General features: G+C 39.3%; 1 protein-coding gene across 1 annotated transcript in view; it reads right to left on the bottom strand.

Moving 5' to 3' along the window:
• nol11 (nucleolar protein 11) overlaps positions 1-20682 on the bottom strand; it is a 99579-nt gene that overhangs the window by 19630 nt on the left and 59267 nt on the right. The window contains exons 5-7 of the mRNA XM_079840694.1: positions 4730-4787; positions 4497-4638; positions 4210-4413 (exon numbers count right to left, since the gene is read on the bottom strand). Coding sequence (XP_079696820.1) covers positions 4210-4413; positions 4497-4638; positions 4730-4787 — 404 coding nt within the window. The remainder of the gene's footprint in view (positions 1-4209; positions 4414-4496; positions 4639-4729; positions 4788-20682) is intronic.

Raw genomic sequence — 20682 nt, forward strand, 5'->3', positions numbered from 1 at the left:
CACACCAAGACTTGGTTAGATTTCCTCCAACCATCAGACCGGTCCACATACTTCAATGCTCGGACAGGACAGAGCAAATTAATCTTCTCGTCCTCCTCCGAGTTGAAAGGAGGGTGAAAAGAGTGAGGGGTGATAACCTGAGAACGAAACTAAGTAGACAGAACTTTGGGCACATAACCTGGCCTAGGTCTTAAGGTTACTTTGACTAGACCAGGAGCAAAATCCATACAGGTCCCACTAACAGAGAGGGCCTGTAGGTCGCCCACACGCTTCAAGGAGGATAAAGCTAATAAAAGAGCAACCTTGAGAGTCAGAATCCGCTCTGGAGCTGACTCCAAGGGCTCAAAGGGGAGCCTTTGTTAACCCCTCCAGGATAACTGAGAGGTCCCAAGAGGGAATACCAGGGGAGCGTGCTTGCCTCAGGCGCCTAACCCCTCGCATGGATGAAGTCCCTCAAGGCAAACATTGGTTAGTTTCGTCTTCTAACTCCCTACGAGCAGCGATGTAAACCCTAAGGGTGGTAGCTGCGGCTCCAGCGGCAAACTTTTCTTGTAGGAACTCCAGTACTGAACCCACCAGGCAGTTAACTGGATCCACCGCATGGGACGAGCACCATGACTCAAAAGACCCTCCACTTGGGAGGAGTAGAGCCTCCTAGTGGAAGGAGCTCTCGCACTCGCAATGGTCTCCTGAACATCAGCAGGAAGACCAGTGTCTAGAGCTACTGACCCTTGATGGGCCATACCCACAACTTCCAAATTTCCGGATGAGGATGCCAAATCCTGCCCTGAAGCTGGGACAGTAGGTCCTCTCTGATCGGGATCTCGCAGGGGGGAGAATTCAGAAGGAGAACCATCTCCAAGGACCAAGTCTGGGACGGCCAGAGTGGAGCCACAAGCAGGAGGCTGACCCCGCTCTCTCTCACCCTGCACAGAACCGCCGGAATCAGTTTGATGGGCGGGAATGCATAGAGTTTCATAGAGTTTGGGCCATGGATGTGTGAACACTTCCCAAATCTGAGATACAGTTTGAGGGTTCAGCATCCATTCCCCCGACCTGAGCTTCTGCCTCGACAGGTAATCTGCTGCGAGGTTCAAGACTCCGGGTACATGGACTGCTCTCAGGGACAGAAGTTTGTCCTGAGCCCGCAGGAGGAGACAGCGCGCATGCCTGTCCAGGGTGCGTGACCGTGATCCCCCTGGCGATTCACATGAGACACCACCGCCATGTTGTCCGTCCTGACGATGACATGTCCCATGAGAGAGGGGAGAAAGTGCCGAAGGGCCAGGGACACAGCTCTCAGCTCTAGGCAGTTTGTGCCAAGACAGAACTTCCCCTTCCCAGACCCCGCATGCTGGTCTGCCCTTGAATACCGCGCACAGGCCGGTTGAAGAGACGTCCGTCGTGATCATTTGGCGACGGAAAACCGCCCCCATACTGACCCCCCCTCCGAAGAAAGAGAGGGTCCTGGCATACTGATAGGGCACAGAAGCAGCCGCGTGACACCTTCAATAGGCTAAGGGCCGATCCTGTTGATCGAGCACCTGAGAGTTTCATCCACCAGAGAAAGGGCCTCATGTGGAGCAGTCCCAGGGGAAGCTGCGGCCATGAGAACCAGGAGCCTGGGACACATACCCACAGAAACATGACGGCCGAGCCTGAAGCGGGCCAAGCATGTTACAATACTGGAAATCCGGGCAGGGGCCAAGCGGGCCTGCATCAGAACGGAATCCAGGTGAACTCCTAAGAAGGTGGTCTGCTGAGCTGGGGTGAGAACACTTGTCGGTGTTCACTCTCAAGCCAAGAGACTGAATGTGCTGAAGAGCGACATCTCTGTAGAGTGCCAAATACCCTGGAGTGGGCTAGGATGAGCAATCGTCCAGGTAATTGAGTATACGGATGCCCTGGAGCCTCAACGGGGCCAGAGCAGCATCCATACACTTCGTGAATATCCTCGGCGCCAGGGCGAGGCCGAAGGGAAGGACTTTGTATTGATAAGCCCTCCCCTCGAAGGCGAATCTGAGAAATTTCCTGGCATCGGACGACCTGAATATGGAAGTATGCATCTTTCAGGTCTATCGTAACGAACCAGTCCCCCGCACGTATCTGTGACAAAATAGTCTTGAGTGTTAGCATCTTGAACTTCCCTCTGTAGAGGGCAAAGTTCAGACGGCGAAGGTGCAGAATGGGACGCAGTCCGCCGTCCTTCTTTGGAACCAGAAAATAACGGCTGAAGAAGCCACATTTCACTTCTGCTAACTGGACCTCCTCTATCGCCCCTTTGAGGAGGAGAGAAGTTCATGTTGTAGAACAGAAGCCTCTGAGGCCCTGTTTACTATAGTTGGAATGACCCCGTCGAAGCGAGGGGGGTTGCGACAGAACTGGAGTGTATAACCGGACTGAATTGTGCGGAGGACCCAGGATGATACCCCTGGCAGAAGCTTCCACTCGTGGGAGAAATGTGACAGAGGAAGTGGGGTGTTGAGGTGCAGTGGACATACCCGAGATAGGGTTTTGAGCTGATCCTTGTAGGGAGGCGTGGCCATACACGAAGGAGAGCACATGGCGTCCTGGCGCGGAGTGGGAGATGTCACGGCCAGAGTGGGAAAAGTAGGCCCTGCTGGTTCCCGGAGAAGACCGAATGGGTCTCCATCTGAACGAGCGGCAGATGGGGAGCCAATCAGACGTGAGGGGAGAAAGCAAAAAGCGTCTCTTTCCTTCAGTGCCGGAAGAGGCGTGGGTCGGGCCAGTTCTGCATTTCGAAGCGCGCTGGGCGGCAAAAGTAACAGAGCTGGATAAGGAGAGCTGGCAAGAGGCGGGAAGAAACACTTGCGCGGTCTGACCCAGCCTCGGACGTGAGTCGGAGCTCTCCTTTTTCTGACAGGAGGGTCAGGAGCGACTCGAAGTGGCCGGAGCAGTGGGTATTCTGAGGCGCTTCGGGTCGATGCACCTGTGAGGTTGTTGGCGAGGAAACGGGCGACCACGAGCTCCCCAGATCGAGGTGGGTGGGTGGGGGGGGGACCCTGGTCGCTCCTCCTACTGGTAACTACCTTCTGTGAGAAGGGTGTTCTCTGGACTGAGAGGGGGAGGGGTTAGGGGAGTCCCTCGCCCTCCTGGGCATGAACTGCTTGAAGGCAGCAGACTGAGACTTAGCGGCTCTAAACTTCAACCACCGTGTTGACCACCACCGTGTTGACCGCCTCCTCAAACAGACCAGACTGAGACCGGGGCGTCCAGTAGGAAAACCTTGAGCCGCCACCGTGCCCGCCATTGAACGTCCTATGGCACGAGCGGTATGCTTTGTGGCTCTTAAAGCCAAATCCGTGGCCTTGCACAGCACCTTAACTGCTTCCGGTGTCAAACCGCCGCCCTCGTCCATCTCCTTTAGCACATCCGCCTGATAAGCTTGGAGGATGGCCATGGTATGAAGGGCCATGCCAGCCTGACCAGCTGCCGTGTAGGACTTCCCGATAAGGGCAGAAGTGGTCTTTACATTTTTACAGATGTTAATATTTTTATTAATGAACATAAATTCACATCTGCACCCAACTCAAGCTACTGTCAAATGTGCATTTCTAAGAGACAAAACAGGTCATTAATATTACACTGACCAATACAAACTGTCAGGCAACATAAATCAGTTTCATGATTTGAAACTATAAATGACCTGTTAGCATGCAAAAACTAATATATTAATTTCTATAAAAATATTTTAAGGAAAAGACAAAAGTTCACTTAAGTTTACTCTTGCATATTTTGATGTAGAACAAATATTTTGTCATTTGTTTAGCAAGTGTTTGTCATGTTCTGATAATAAAACTAGTAGTTTAAAACCACAATCAACTGCCTGGTTTCTACAACTTTCACTCAGGGACAAAAATCTGCCTTGAAAGTTAAAAATTGGTAAGATTTGACAATTATCGTGATTACTAAACATCGACTGCTTGAAAAATGAAAGAAATTAAAGAAAAAAAAACTTAGGCCATATCACATTCTCAACACTGCATTGTTAGAATTTATATCAGGATTAAAGACGGAGAGATTTTTGTATGATAATTGAAATGAACTGATGGCTCCAGAATGGCTATACAGCTGAATAAAATTATGCTGCATTATTTTCCTGTTTAACACTGTAAAGCTGCTTTGAAACAATCTACATTGTTAAAAGCGCTATATAAATAAAGTTGACTTGATAAAGTTGAGTGTCACCTTTGCAAGCTCCAGCAGAGGGGTGGGGGAATCCAACCACAGCTACATGAGCCTCATCAAGCACAACAGCAGCACCAGATATCAGTTTTTCCTCCCCCAGAGGCAGACTGAGACAGAGAGAGCGAGGTAGAGCCTGGACACCTTCAGCTCCTGTAGCTGAACTTCTGAGTGGCAACACACTCTCATACAAGCTTCCATTCAAATCTGAAATAATGCAGAGTAATCGAGTTGCTAGTAGTACAAAATTGTCTTTCTGGTAAGATGACAATGAACGAAAAGAGACTTACACAAGCACAACAGGTGTATGTTACGACCCCTGCATGTGGCAGAGCAGCTGATAGGTGCAGAGAGACCAGGTTCAGTCTCAAATCTGTGTTTCACAAGAATGTTGGGGTTAAATCTTTGAGCATACAGCCAGTGCTCTCCTCTCTGAAACAAACAAAACCTTAGAGTTGATTTACAGCTTCCCTTTTAATTATGCACTGATAGAAAAAAATATCCACAATGATTCAAAGAGAACCTGTTCTGTGCTGAACAAAACCACAAGCTGGTGCTCTGCCTGGACAATAGTACTCCATCTGTGAAAAAGAGAAGGAAGAAAAATATATAATATAAAATATAATATATATGTATATGTATGAAGACTTCAGATGCAAAAGCCTCCAAGTCCGGCTGAGGCTGGGATTTAGTGGGTTTGAAGTGAAAGTATTGTATGAATGTATACTATATGCGGAGAGCATTTACTATCGTTATCTAATTTGTCTCGGTCGTGAAGTACTCATACTCGTAAAACTACCCCGATACAACCGCACCCGATACCTCTTTATGGCAACGCATCTTCGGATGCAGAGCCGCGCGGAAAGTTGCATAATTCGGCATGCACACCCGCACACCGCGGCGCCAAGTGCAAATGGGTCTCACGCTCTCAAAGCGCACCGCTGCCATAATATGGCTTCATTTTTGCCGCGCGCACCCGAGCGCTAGTGCGGACGCTTAACCGCTCGTGAGGCAGATACCTCTCGGTAGTGAGTGCTGAAAGTGAAGGGCTGTTTAGTAGGGATGTGCGCAATGACTAGCCTAACCCCGGTAGTATAACAAGCCCAAGCAAGCTTAATTGTTATACTAGTTTGACATGACATGGAAGAACATGGAAAAGTTTGGTGTAAGCTTTCAAAACCCTCCTTCACCGAGTGGAGATTTATCTGAAGCCTCCGCGAGCGCCAGAGAAAACCAACGCATGCTAAACCTGAGGTAAAATTTAATTATTTTGTTTTGCTGCAGATATACACTTTTCAAAATAATATATTAATTTCAAGATATAACTAACACGACAGTAATTTAAACATAGCCTTTGTAAAAAATATATATTTAAAGCAAAACCTTAAATGTGCCAAAAATATTTAAACGACTAGTATTTTCCTAGTCATCTTGCAGCACTAACGTTTAATCGACTATTCTCGCACATCCCTAAGTTAGCTCAGTGTCACACATTGTAGATGAAAACAGAAACAGGCTCATAGCTGATAATGCAGAGAAGCTTCTTTTCATCAAAAAGAACCTGCCTCTCACTTTTCCGAAAAGGGCTGTATGGCTATGATAATCATTTAATTCAGTTGTTCTGCTACTATGTTGTGTGGTACTGGAATCCACAAGAATGTTACAGGTGGGCAGCAGTGCCATGTTTGTTTAGGAAAACACCAAGTTGAATGTTAAAATGTCAGCAACAGCAATTTGTGTATTTACTTTGTTACAGTCAGAAAGTGAAAAACATCTGATGAAAATAAAACTTTTGTTTTAAGAACTGTAATGGTATTAAGTACTCATATCACTACTCTGTATCAGCAAGTACTCAAATGTAAGTACTTGGTCTGAAAAATGGTGGTATCGGTGCATCCCTAATTAGCTTCAAAATAATGGCACAATAAGTGCACAATAAGTGCACAAACCATGCCGCTGTTGCAAGTGAAGCCATATTTAGGGCACAAATCCTGAAAGGGCGAAGGCCCCATTGCTCTCCTAAAGGATTATTAGTTGTTTTTCTGAGGAATATTCTTATTTCTGTTCAAGGGGTTGAGCCCTTAACATGCTCAAACTCTTGAAACTTAGCACACACATCGGAATTGCCAGCTTTTAAGTTGCCATGGAAGTTGAGCTACAGCGGACCCTTTTTTATGTTTTTTTTTTAAGGGCTCTGTAGCACGGCCATTTGCACCTACAGTAACCAAACTTCAAACACTTAGAGATCGATTTCTTTCATGCTCAGCCATACACCAGTGCCCAAAAGGAAGTCGGATATTATGGGTTGTTTGAAAAACGCATGCTCTGAAATGTATATACTCCTAGTCAAGTCAAGTCACCTTTATTTATATAGTGCTTTTTACAATGCAGATTGTTTCAAAGCAGCATCACAATGTTAACAGGAAAATAATGCAACAGAATTTGATTCGGCTGTGGGTCAATGACGTGACACCTCAATTTTCTGTGCGATTGCATTTTTTTTCAGTTAAAAACTGGTTTAAATGCATAAAAAGATACCACACCCACTATATTATTTATTATATATATATATATATATACATATATATACATATATACATATATATACATATATATATACACATATACATATATATACATATATATATACACATATACATATATATATACATATATATATACACATATATATACATATATATATACACACATATATATATATACATATATATATACACATATACATATATATATATATATATATATATATATATAAAATGTAGTACCTCTCCCATGTATGTACTCATTTTAATTTTTCAAAAAACATTAGTTTTTTGTAATTGTAGTCTGTTGCCAAAATATTATGTGGTGCGACCGTCTGGCCATTAGGGTTGGGAATCGTGAGAAATTTTCCGGTTCCGGCTAACGATTACGGTCCCGATTCCATTAAAATTATTAAACAAATAGTGGTAAAGGAAAAAGGCACAATACGCAACTCAAACAATCCATTTTGTGTTTATTACTTGCTCTAAAATTAATTTACAGGTTGGCAATGTCAAAAAAGTCCTGTACTGTACATATTACAGTATTAATTAAGCCATTCTTGCAACACATTGTTTTTCAAATGAACACCTATGAAATGTAACCATGAAATTATCTTATTACATTTTATCTCTGTCTCTAATAAATCTAATTTATAACTTGGTTTTATTCAGTTATATTTATTAATTAGTTGTATATTAATTTAATAGTAATTCAGTGAACTTGTAAATAATAAATTGCAATTCAGCATTACAAAGGTAATTGTGCCCACACACACACACACACGCACACGCACACACGCCCTGTGGAACTCTATGCTGTAGCAAACGTTTTGTCAAATTGCTAGTGCAGCCTCCTTTGCATGTTATTAACTTTTCAAATGTGTTACATTTTGCTTCATTATCATTCATTCTTTGGAAATGAATCCATACTTGTGACTCTCTCTTCGCCATGCTGGTGGTCAACGAGAAAATATCTGACGCAAAACCGTGAATGTGTAGCGCGAGGGCTTTCAGTGCTGAACTGCTGCACTCCTGGAAACGGCAGGCAACGTAAATAATATTCATGATGAGGTGAGGGTTGCAAAACCCGCACAATTGCTACTCAAAACAAGCCCAATCGCGTTTCAGGGGGGCTTATCCGGTAAAATTCGCATTTCCAGGGCTAAATATCACATAATTGGGGTCGCTTCAACCCGCGGACATGAAACAGCCCGCGGCAACAGTGTTTAAGTAGCCCAATTCCACTACCACGGACTTGGCAACACTGGCTGTCACTCGCTATTAAAGGATACGCTTCCAGCGCTTCGCACACACATTGCACCAGAACCGTTTTCGGAACCGAAACTTAAGAATTTCGCAGGTTCTGGTATTTTTCAAAAATCAGTTTCGGTTCTGCATAAGAACCGGTTCTCGGTTCCCAACCCTACTGGCCATAACTTCCGTTTTGGAAACAGCTTTGAAATAACTATTTACATTTATTTTCTATACTATTTGGCATGATTTCCAAAGTGTTTTGTAATCCTGCACAAAATTGAAAAGCATTTTTTTTTTCATAATATACAAACAAACATTGTCCAGTGATGTCCATTTTATGAAATATGTGGTGCAACCAATTTTGGGACTTATGTTGAAATCCATTCAGAGACAGGAAGTTGCATCGTATACCAATTTGCCAAGGACCCACTGAAGCAGCAAGCAGGTTTGTAACTCTCAAATTTGGAATTTTCTTTTACCTTTTTAATGGCTGGTATGTAATTACCACATTTGGATATATGTATTTTTTTATTATAAATTTCATAGTGACCTTTTGTGGGAATCTAGCTTTTGTTTAGGTGGGCAATTCTATGCCTTTAAATTTTGAGTGAATTTAAAAATATCATGTGGTGTGACCACTGCAGAGTGTTTTCCATGACAGATATAGGTCCTAGATTGGTCCTACTGCTTTTATATTCAATTGATGGTTTATATACATAAAGCACTTTATTTTAGTATTAATTGGAATAGATTTTTATCCAATTTGGGATAATTTCCAAATAATATCCAATTTACAAACATTTCAGACAGTTTATTTTTAATCTGTGTACACTAGGGCTGGGACGGTATGGATTTTTTCTTACCGCAGTTGAAAAGCAAGAAATTCCCGCGGTTCAGCTGTAAACCGCTTTAAACGACTCCCGCTCGACTTTCGCGCACAGCCGCACACACCAGTGCAGGCAATTGAACATAATAAGGAACATGTTTATTTTACATTTATTTTTTCACGTTTAGAACAGGAACAAATTAGAACAGAAATGGAATGATATCTGAAAAAAAAGAGCTGGCAAAATGAAATAGACTAGGCTATGGTTTACATCCCAGCCTTCATTTTTTTTGCTGAGAGAGCAGATCAGATCAGATCATGACAGATCTGAAGATGGAACAGCACAAACAAAGACAAACACATTTTTATTTATCGGTATTGATCAGTAATATATATATTTATTTGTTCATGTTTATATTTCCCATATTTTTACTTTCAGATTACAGTCGTCGTCATCAAACAATCACTTAAACTAACGACTTTCACGCACACACCTGCGCATATAATAATATTTATATTTATAGTATTTATATTTTTATATTACATATTTTTACATAATCAGGCTATTAATTTACATTTACATCGTGTGCGCTTTTGACTCAGTGGTTAATGAAGACTATTTAATGAAGGCTCAAGGCTATTTCATTTAACAAAGTGTCGTCACTCGCTGCTCACACTGATTGTAGATTATGCTACCTTTATATATATAATAAAATATATAATATGAATATTTATATTTTATAACATTTACATATTTATATTAATTTACATATCTCGTGTGGTGTGCACTTTTGTCTCAGTGGTTCAAGGCTATTTAATGAAGACTATTTAGGCTAATTTAACAAATAGTCGCTGCTCACACTACCGTGATTGTATATTACTATATTACATATTTATATTAATTTATACATCTCGTGTGCGCTTTTGTCTCAGTGGTGCTATTTAACGAAGGCTATTTAATTTAACAAAGTGTCGCACACTACTGTGATTGTAAGCCTGCCAAACGGATATCTTTTTGGATAGCCTTTTAATGAAATTGGAATTTCAGAATCACATAGCCTACTTATATTTTATTGCCTACAATAGATTATTTATTGATTATATTGAATGAAATTTCGCAGGCCCAGCTTATTTGTAGTCAATCTTTCCCAAACGGAGTTGGAAGAGAGTTAACCCCTAGGAGTCGGAGCGGTTTTGGGGCCCTTTAGAAGTTTTGACATGCTCTGACATTTGTGTATTTTTCAGTTGCTTATAAACACATTAATGGCAAAAGTGTAATTACACTGTTTTCAGCACAAACTGGGCTACCATAATATGTGAGCAACATGTACATGCTTGTATTTTTGAGAGAAAAATGTTTATGCACGGATTTTGAAAAAACTAAAAAATGTTTTAAAATTAAGGCCTCAAAACACACTAGATATCGGTTCCCAAGACTTTTGACTCCTGTCTGTATTTGTATCGTTTTTTCTTTAAACTGATGTGAGAATCATTGAGCCTACTCATTCACATAAAACAATACTCTGATTTAAAATTTGTAAGACAGTTTATCTTCACAAAGCCAAGATGCGAGGAGGCGTGATATCTAATGAATAATGATGAGATAGCACCAGAGATAACAAAGGACTCGCATTAATGAGCTGCACAATGAATGAGCATCAGGTAGGCCTATGTGACAGAGCAACAGAGCAAAGGAAATCTATATTTTTTGAAGTTTATTTTATTTGGAATGTAATCAACTAGTGTTGCTTTCGTCAACGAAAAGTATGACTAAATATCGTCGTCAACGAACCTTTATCACGTGACGAAGACGAAACGCAACGTATATGCTGGTCATGATGACGATGACGAATAAAAACGAGACTAAATGTGGTTCACAAAATAAAAACTATGCTAAAATGTCTCTTCATTTTCATTGACGAAAATGAGACGAGACGAAAAGTCACGTTTTTAAAATTATTTTGCAGTATTTCTGTGCGTCTCATTCAGGGGCTGCATCAGGTCTCACTGCGCAGACGCAGGTGACATCACTCTCTTCAAGCCCGTCGTGCGGCGAGTGAACGGGACCGATGGGCGTCCATTTGGTGTTTGTAAGCCCTATTCGGACGGTAATTGTTTGTCCTGCGGTCGTAAGGTGTTTTCATCACTTACAGGGGCTAGTCAGTGATTTTATTGTCGTCTTAATCCAGAATGTCAGTGTTTTTCTCCCACCACCCGTGTAAAAATCTCCGGCCGAATTAACGTTACCTAACTCAATTACTGTTTGACAAACACCAAGGTATTGTGGTGAGTTTTCAATAATATATCACTTCAGAATTCACTGTTTATATCCTTTTTGGCCACTGCAGAGCCCCGTGCGGCTGTGCTTCGCTGTTATTTGGATGCATTTAAAGATCTAGACTTGTATTACTGAAATATTGGCAAGTATTGGTGATTTCATCACCGCTCAAAAAGAAAGAAAGAAAGGCACGTAAACATTTGAAATGGGCCGTTATAACGGCAGCAATTATATATGTTAAAATAACCGCAGCATTATGATTACCTCATAAGTGAATAGGAGGCTGTATTCACTTATTTCCGCTCATTTCCATGTGGAATAAAATGACATCCTTTATTTTGAGATAAAATACAAGACAGAAAAACATTTTAACTATAATGTGGGTCTAATTTTAAACAGATTTAAATAATTAAATAATAATTTGGATATTTAATTTAATAATAGGAAAATAATATGCATTTATTCTTATTAAGACATTTGGAAAAACTTTTATTACAAAAGTTTGAAGTGGAAAATAAAACGGGTGTTGTGGAAAAAGATGGGGAGAAATGTGGCCACAAAAATCACAGGAAAAAACACCACAAACCTTAAGAGACATCTCAATGTTTTTATTTATTTTAATTAAATGTATGTGTGTACTTCTAACATGTTTAGTTGGTAAAATAAATATGTTGTAACTTCAAATCAGAGCGTCTTCCGTGTCTGGAATGGATGTATTCTTGAGTCTATAAGGTAACAATAATATAATAAGATAACATTGTTTGAAATGGGTTTGGCTAAAAGATTTTGGTTTTGTCTATAATACAAACTTATACTATATTGACTGGGTTAAATAGAATTGCATTACTAAAAAGAGACTAAAATACAATTTTCATTGACTAAAACTAGACGAAAATAGTCAGAGATAATTCTGACTAAAATAAGACCAAAATGCTCAGACTTTTAGTCGACTAAAACTTGACTAGACTAAAAAGAGTATGACTGACTAAAACTAATAAAAACTAAAATGACAGCTTGACACAAAGACTAGACTAAAATTAAAACAGGCCGCCAAAAACAACACTATAATCAACAAAGGCCTATTATATTTTAAATGATCAGAAGATTTGACTACACTGCAAAAAATCCTCTTCTTATTTGGTATTTTTTTCTTGTTTCCAGTCCAAATATTTAAAATTCGAGTTTTTGCTTAGTTAGTAAGTAGGGATGGCTTGATACCACAATTTTGGCTTCGGTACGGTACCACAATCTAATACCGAAGTACCGATATTAAATCGATACCATAAAGGGTCTGAATTTTGGCACGGGTATTGCGCATAATTTTACTCACTCTCGCAAGTTTGGGGTTTTATGAAGTGGGAAATTACTGCAAATGTTTATTATTAAATTAATCAACAAAGATGAAATCTTACAAAATAGTTAACAAATGCCTGATTTAATGCGAAGTAATTTCAGCAATACTGTGCGTTTCCCTTCTCTAGCTCTCAAAATTAGCAAATTGCTTCTGGCTTTAAAAGACATCATACCTACACTAAAGCAATCTGCGTGCTCAGATTCAACACTTTCACTGTTGTTTCGGGAGCTGACAGAAATCACTTGCCCACGTCTTTTTAAACCTTGCCAATTTGAACATGCAAGCGATTTTATAGAATTTCATAATAACATGGTATGGGAGCTCTTTGAGAGAGTTTTCTTTGTGCTCATACCAACAACAAATACACAAGCCCAAATTAAGTTGTTTTTCCTTAGTCAAATACACACAAAATTATGTAAAAAATGTCCATCTTTAGTGAGTAGTCACAAACACAGTTGGTTAGGTCTTTCGCAAATGTAAATAGTGCAATATTATGCGTGCAAATATTATGAAATCTAAACATCACTGGTTGAAACAAACGCTGGAGATTTCATGATGTTTAAACAATACGATCTTGTGCGTTGACGAGTGTTAAAAGAAAATAAATGCAGGGTTTCCCCTACCATTGTTTTGGGGGGGCGGCCCGCCCTCCCAAAACGACCCCCCACCCCCCCTGAATGAATGATAAAAAATATTTGTCATTACGGTCGACAATAATATTTGACACTCGGGCCAGAGCTGCATCTTCACGGAAACTGATCATTTTCGCATTTTTAAGCCTTGCCAAATATTCAAGCGCTCATAGACGAGAAAGTGTCTCTCAGTTTGATACTCGCGAAGCGCAGCAACAGCACACATAAGCACGGCCACGCGTCTCACAGCACGCAAATATTCACACAAAATTACATCAAAATGACTGTCTTGTTGAGTATCATCGTAAACATAGTCGGTTAGGTCTTTTAAATGAATGTAAACATGAAATTTGCCAGTCACCGCCAGCATTTATGCTCATTTTCACAAGTTTTAATGGTCCACAGAATATCTAAACATGCAATATGTCAAAAGAAAGAACAGGCCCACTGTTTTATTCCAGCTTCATACATTATTTTTTTAATCAACACTTGAATGTTGCAAGTTTCATGAAAAAGCAACATTGAGCATAAAGCTGAGAAAATCATGTTTTTGTAAAAGACTAACGTTACGTCCGAACGATGAACAAAACACAGATGTTGTAGATCGAGTCCATCAACACCCCAAACCTTCACAGTCCTAGAACTCGTCCTGGGTTTACATTTCATTCAATAACATTAGACAGCTGTTTAATGTTGATGATCGCGTTATTTTACATATGCATCTGCTTATGATAATCGCACGTTGCTGCTTCTTCGGCTGTGTTGAGATCAGGAGATTCTGTTCTCGTGCAGGAAATGAGTTACAGCGCCCCCTACCGTATAACAGTGAACACACGGAAAGCCAGAAAATATCGTCATTGGCTATATAAATATTGAGATAACAAAAGACAAAAAAAAAAAGAGTTAATCTATATTTATATGCAGTGACATAATTGTATGCAGACTATGCAGTGATATTTTACATTTGATTACTATTTTTGAACCTGACAATCTAGTTTAGACCTACATGAAAATAACTTTATTATAATAAGTTTATTTCATTTGTATATGTTTGTTCTGCTGTATTTATTTGTGCTTTTGCTCAATTTGATTATTTGTTCTTATTTTATTACTGACTGTCTTTAACAATATAAAAAATTATATGAGTTAGGATATTAGTTTTTATTAGTCAACCTTATTTATTAAGCTTACATGGCTCAAAAACAATACTAGGCCTATTTTATTTTAGTTATCAGTTTTTTTGTGGTGGGGCCAGTGAAAATTCTGGCAGGGCAAGTAAAAATTTGAACCCCTGAAAAAAAATCCTTAGCATTGAGCCCTGAAATATATCAAATATATCAAGCAAAAATCCAGAGAAACAACTCAAGCAAAGCCAACCTCTTTAGAGTTGTAAATAGTTGTGTGATGTATAAATAAATGTTGTTTATATTTATTTACCAAATTCATTTATTTTTTCTCTATGGCAATACCACACATCCGTAACACTCCCGCTCCGTGACACTAGTAGTTTCGGGTGTTTATGTCAATGTCAAATGGTATCTTCATGCGTGCTATATATGGACTACATGTGCACGGCGCGCCCTCCGGCTGCCACTGTGAAGTATGAAGAGTTTTTTTATGAATGAGAGCAGCTGACGCTCATATTACAATCTTTAGAAGGTACCGACAGTTTTCAGATTCATAATTCCTGACACATTAACAAATTACGGTCACTATATGACTTTGAGAATAAAACAGAGGTCAAAAATGGAAGCTTGAGTCTTAGATCTTTTAAATGATGAATAGTTTGTCAAGGTAATTACTTACATCTGACAGAAATTTTTTGCTAATTTAAACAAAGAAAGCTTCAGTGCGCCCTCGTGCACGATGTGTTTATTTGAGCTGATGTGTGTGGGCGTCGCCTCAGTATTTGAATCTCAATAGAGCGCGTGCTTCGTGGGCGTGGTCGCATTAGTGTATAATGAGCCGCTCAGGAACAACTAACATCGCTCTGCTTTCAAACGGATTACATAAACACAGAATATTTGTTTTTGATTTGGTTTACAGTAGGCATGTGCCGGTATCAAATTTTCATGTTGCGATTAATTGCTGAAGCTTTTATCACGGTATACGGTATTATCACGATATTGAAATAAGTTGCAAAAAAAGTATTGTCATACTATAACACTATAACTATAAAGCATGTATTAATCTTAGTTAAATGTATAGAAGTATTTTTCATTGTCAGTTTGTTAATGAAGGAACTAATGTTAAATACTGGAGCCTTGTAAAGTGTGTGATTGAACAACAGTCAGAACATATTCAAACAATATCTAGGGCATGTAATTTAGTCCAGATTAAAATATAAAATGCAAGTTTGAAAATGAATAGCCTTAAGTCTTTAAGTATTATGTATTATGTTATGTGATTACTGGGGAAACGGCTGCATTTCTGCTGTTCCGTCAGCGCCCTCTGCTGTCGAAGAATGAATGAGAACTTCAGCGCTTCTCCTCATTCCGCCATGTGCTCGGCTCATGCACGGTCTATTTACATCAGTACGTGTTCCTCTTTGACGTGTTTTTCATTTTAAACAGCTGATGGGTAGAGTATTCTTAAAATTCATTCTAAAAATCTGAATAATTAATAATTATTCACGGTATTTTGAAGTGCCCACGATAACAATATTGTGCATGTTCATTATTGCGGTATATCGTATTACCGTTTACCGGCACATGTCTAGTTTACAGTGTTTAAAACCTGACATTTCAGCGTTTCTTTAGACATATGTCTCATGTTTGTGAGACAAGTTTTCAATAAGCTAGAGGTTTCTGAAGACTATCTGAATGAACGTCTTTGACAGAGAGATGATTCCAGAGAAACAGAGAAAATGATTTCTTCATTTTGCAAAAAGCACAACAATTTGTTTTTATTGTGACTACTAAAAAAAAAACAAGAAACTTAACAGATTATAATGTATAACACTTGCCTGAATGATAAAAAAAAAAAAAAAAAAAAAGTTATTTGAGTCTCTTTGGCACTGATAAGAAAAAAAGCAAGCCAATCACGCCGGCGTGACGGCCGACTCGAGGGTTAAAACTTACCAGTACTAAGAAGTGCTGAGGCAGGTCCAGCTCAGTTTGTTCTTTCTGAAGCCGTTGTTTTTTTTGCCAGCTATGGGAGAAAGCGGTCACCAGCGTTCGACACAAACCCATGGCCCGGGCGGTGCATTCTTTTTCTGCTTTCATGACTTCTATCTACCTACCCGCTATCGTCGGCTGCGCAACCACGTGAGAGAATTGTGTTAAGCACGTGCAATTAAAAACTGAGGTCCTGCTTATGCACCTGTATTTTATGCTTTAGTAAAATGAAATTCAAATTATAGGCTACAAGACATTACACAGGTACTCTCGCATATAGGCCTAATAGTCAAAACAAATGGAATGTTATAATGGAACATTGCGCTACCCAACTCGCGAAAGGTCGGATTTGCTCCATCTTTTGATGAAGTTTTGTTTAGAAAACCTTGAATCCATATAAGACACACATCATTAGACACAATCCATGTCATTAGAATCAATGAATCCATGGAATTAGACAACGTGCACAAATGTTTTAAATAACCTTGTATCTCATTTGGCTTTGGATAAAAAAAAAATCAGACAGAAAATATATCATTTTACAATATTCTGCATAATTATAAAAGCTTGAATAGCATTGCATTATAAATATAATCTATTATGAAAACACCCAACATGGTATAAATAACACAGATAAGCCATATATTTTCGCGATTGTGTGTTTATTATCTTCAAACGTGTCTATAGCGATTTCTGGAAGCTGTTTATGTCAGGGAGAATGTCACATGATATCTTCTTCGTCTACCGTATATGGACTACGTGTGCACGGAGCGCCCTCTGGCTGCCAGTATGAACTGAAAACACAACAGATTGAAATAATAACACTTCTCTGTATAGACACAGACATATGATAATCTATCAATATTTCTCCTCATCTGCACACTTTTGAACTAAAAGCCCTAAGGGATGTTGTTTTGTCGTGAGTCTTCATGACGAGAATAGAGGAGTGTTTTATGAATGAGATCAGCTGACGCTCGTATTACAATCTAATGTACCGACGCGGTTTTCATATTCATAACTCCTGACACATTAACAAATTACGGTCACTATATGACTTTGAGAATAAAACAAGAGGTCAAAAATGGAAGCTTGAGTCTTCGATCTTTTAAATTATGTATAGTTTGTCAAGGTAATTACTTACATCTGACAATAATTTTGAGCTAATTTAAACAAAGAAAGCTTCAGTGCGTCCTCGCGCAGGTTTTTGCGTTTAATATTCACAAATACTTAGAGTAAACTTAGCCTACTTACACACAGCGGGGGATCGTTGCTTTCAGAAATGAACAGCTTTTCATGGAGAATTATTCCAGGATTATTAAACGCGCCTCAAAACGATGTAGTTGTAGTAGGAATGCAGTACTTGATGTGTTTGTTTGAGTTGATGTGTGTGTCAAAAATGTATGAGAATTGAAATATTAAGAGCCTGAAAATAACCTAAATATAAAACTGGATGTCTGATCATGTTTTGTTTCAAATTTGAGAATGACACTCTCAAATGTAGCTTCTGTAAGCTTTTATATCAAGAAAAGTCTAGGCGTCCTTTCAAAAAGGCCCTTTATTTCAGAACATTTGTAATTGTAAAGAGTAGTTTTTCATTCAAATAAATCTGCAATACACTGCTAATTATAATGGATATACAGTTACTGAAAAACTAAAGCAACTATTTATATAATATAAAGTGTAAAAAACTCATTTAGTTGATAAAAACAGTCTGTCATAGAGTCTGCGCGTTCCACTCCGGTGTCTGCGTAAAACTGAGAAGCGCCTGCCGGTGTGTGAATGCTGAATGAAGACGTAAGCACTATAGTTTCTGTTTTCATAAAATTGCGCAAGATGATGCCTTTTGATTGGTTACTACATCCATCAATCAAAACTTTGCTGGCAAGGCATTCTGATAGAGGATAGTCCCAACATTAAATACATCAATTTTGGTGTCTAACTCAATCCCTCTAGCGCCACCACCTGTCCAAATTTGTACTCATGTTTATGCTAATAACTTTTGAACCTTAAGGGCTAGAAACAAAATTAGTTTTCCTCAGATTCCTGAGCTCATGCCGATTCGATCGCATGTAATGTGTTCCCGTCATTATAAATTTCCCGCCATTTGGAATTTTCCCAAAAAACTACTTTTGTGAACGTCCTAGACGGTTCGTCCAATTTGTATGAAAATTGAACCAGATCATCTTCAGCCAGTGCTGACAAAATTATGGAATTCAAGTTGATTCGTCAAATTGTTTTTGATAAACGCGAGAACAAATTTTACAAAGCACTTGCAAAAACAGGCATAAGGCTGTATCTTCGCAACGCTTTATTGTATTCAGACCAAACTTGGTACTTGTCAGCACAAGCATGTCCTGAGGCAACATGCAGCGTTCCTGCGCAGCACCACCTACTGGTCCGGAGATACAAAAAATAGCTTTTTGCTTATAACTTCTGAACCATTTGTCCAAAAATCATAAAAGTGGTCTCGTTAGATTCGGGGCGTCATGCCGAGTCGATTGATATCCAATTGTACCATATCGGCCATTTTGGCCATCGGCCATCTTGAATTATGTGCTAAAATCTTGTATTTTATGAACGCATTGTTTTTTGTGGTTGTTTTTTCATAATTAGGATGCCACACTTACCATATTATGTTACATACACAAGTTACACACGACAATAAAACAAACAAAATGCATAAATATTTTTTGGTATCTTACAAAAAAAAAAAAAAAAACTAGTGGTGTGCTATCTAGCTTTAATAACACGATCGCTTATAGGGTGGGAAATATGACCAAAAATCTTACAAGTAGGCCTAAACCACAGCAATAAGCAACTGGTTAATAAGTTCTCAAGTAATCAAGTAAACAGTCAGTAATGAAAAAAACTTTAAATAGTTTAAGTAGCCTACTGTTTTTCACCTTCCTGTTGTTGTTGTTGTTGTTGTTGTTGTTTGTTTTACATTAACGACACAGAAAGGAGCAGGTATGGGATAGATTATGTTACTTTCACTTTAAGACCTACAATAATGTGCAGATCCAATACTGACATACGTCCCAAACTTGTTTACTCAAGACATAACCGCCAATATGAACATAGACAGTCATAAATTGTGTGTATTTGATCGTTCAAGGACAAGCCTAAAAATAGGACATATTTCTGTACACGCTGACAGGCGGCACACGCATGCACAGCATCTGCAGCCAGACTGACGTTGGTCCGTGTGTCAGTACCAAATTGAATTTGTGGTTTACAACGCTTTTATTTACTCTTTTTTAGTGCTATTAGGCATATCATACTTTTTATTTGGTCATTCATCCACCTTGCGCAATCGCTTCGCCTGGTCCTTGTAACTTATGCGAGACAGCAGGTGAGAGATTCGCCTTCGCTGTTAGCTGAAGTATAAAATCCATTTTTTTGTGTCTGTGGTACAATCCGAAAGAGACTCGTGCCAATAACACGAAAGATGATTGGCTTCAATATAAGATGCATGTTGGTCTCACTAATACAGCGAATTACACTTGGACTAGAGAAAGAAAGAACTACAACACCGGAATAAACACACACACACACACTAAAGCGCTGCGGGAGCATTTCAATGAGCAATAGAGGTAGCGTTACATGGACGTAGGAAAATTAAGACCCGTTTAAAATTATTTAAGACCCAGAACTAAATACTTCAGCGAATTTAAGATTTTTTAAGGCTTAAAATTTAGATTTTGAAATGTAAGACTTTTTTAGACTTTTTAAGACCCCGCGGAAACCCTGATCTCCTTAGACTCCTGAATCGTTTTCGAGTCCAACAACAGACTTGCCAGGGTTCAGCATATGATTTGTGCAGTATTGTAATTTAGCGCTTAAAAAACATTAGCTGATATCTTCGAAACTGCTAGTCCGATAGAGACGAAACCAGCAGTCAGAAGATCGGAAACAAAGGTCGATAGATATATGCTAATGCCCAAATGTTAAAATATTGATAGCAAGAGGTAGTAAAATCCAATCAAAGTCAGGTGTCAGTCATTTTTTACGTGTTTTTTTCATATAAATGTCTAACTCCAAAACAAAATGAGATATTTTCACCAAAATTGACACATGTATGGGCTCACTCTGAGAACACAAAAAAATAGTAAGATCGTTCCTCTTGGTGGCGCTATAATAGAACAAAATTGAAATTCCCATTGAAAAGAATTAACACTACAAATGACAAAGCTTTGTGAGGACGCAGGTGAAAGAGGTCTGCCTTCAGGGCGCGTGCGAGATGGCTCGGCTCTTTGTGTCACAGAAAAAAGCTGAGCACTGAACGGATAAGTTTTCCGTATTGTTATTTTTGAATAGTGCACAATCACTTTAAATGTTCAAGCCCTTAAACGCATTTACTGGACAAACTTTATGTGAACAAAAGTGAAAGGGATCTGGCTTCGGGGCTTGCGCGCACTGTGTGTGTGTGTGTGTGTGTGTGTGTGTGTGTGTGTGTGTGTGTGTGTGTGTGTG

This window comes from Gobio gobio (assembly GCF_949357685.1).
Source record: "Gobio gobio genome assembly, chromosome: 17".
Lineage (NCBI taxonomy): Eukaryota > Metazoa > Chordata > Actinopteri > Cypriniformes > Gobionidae > Gobio > Gobio gobio.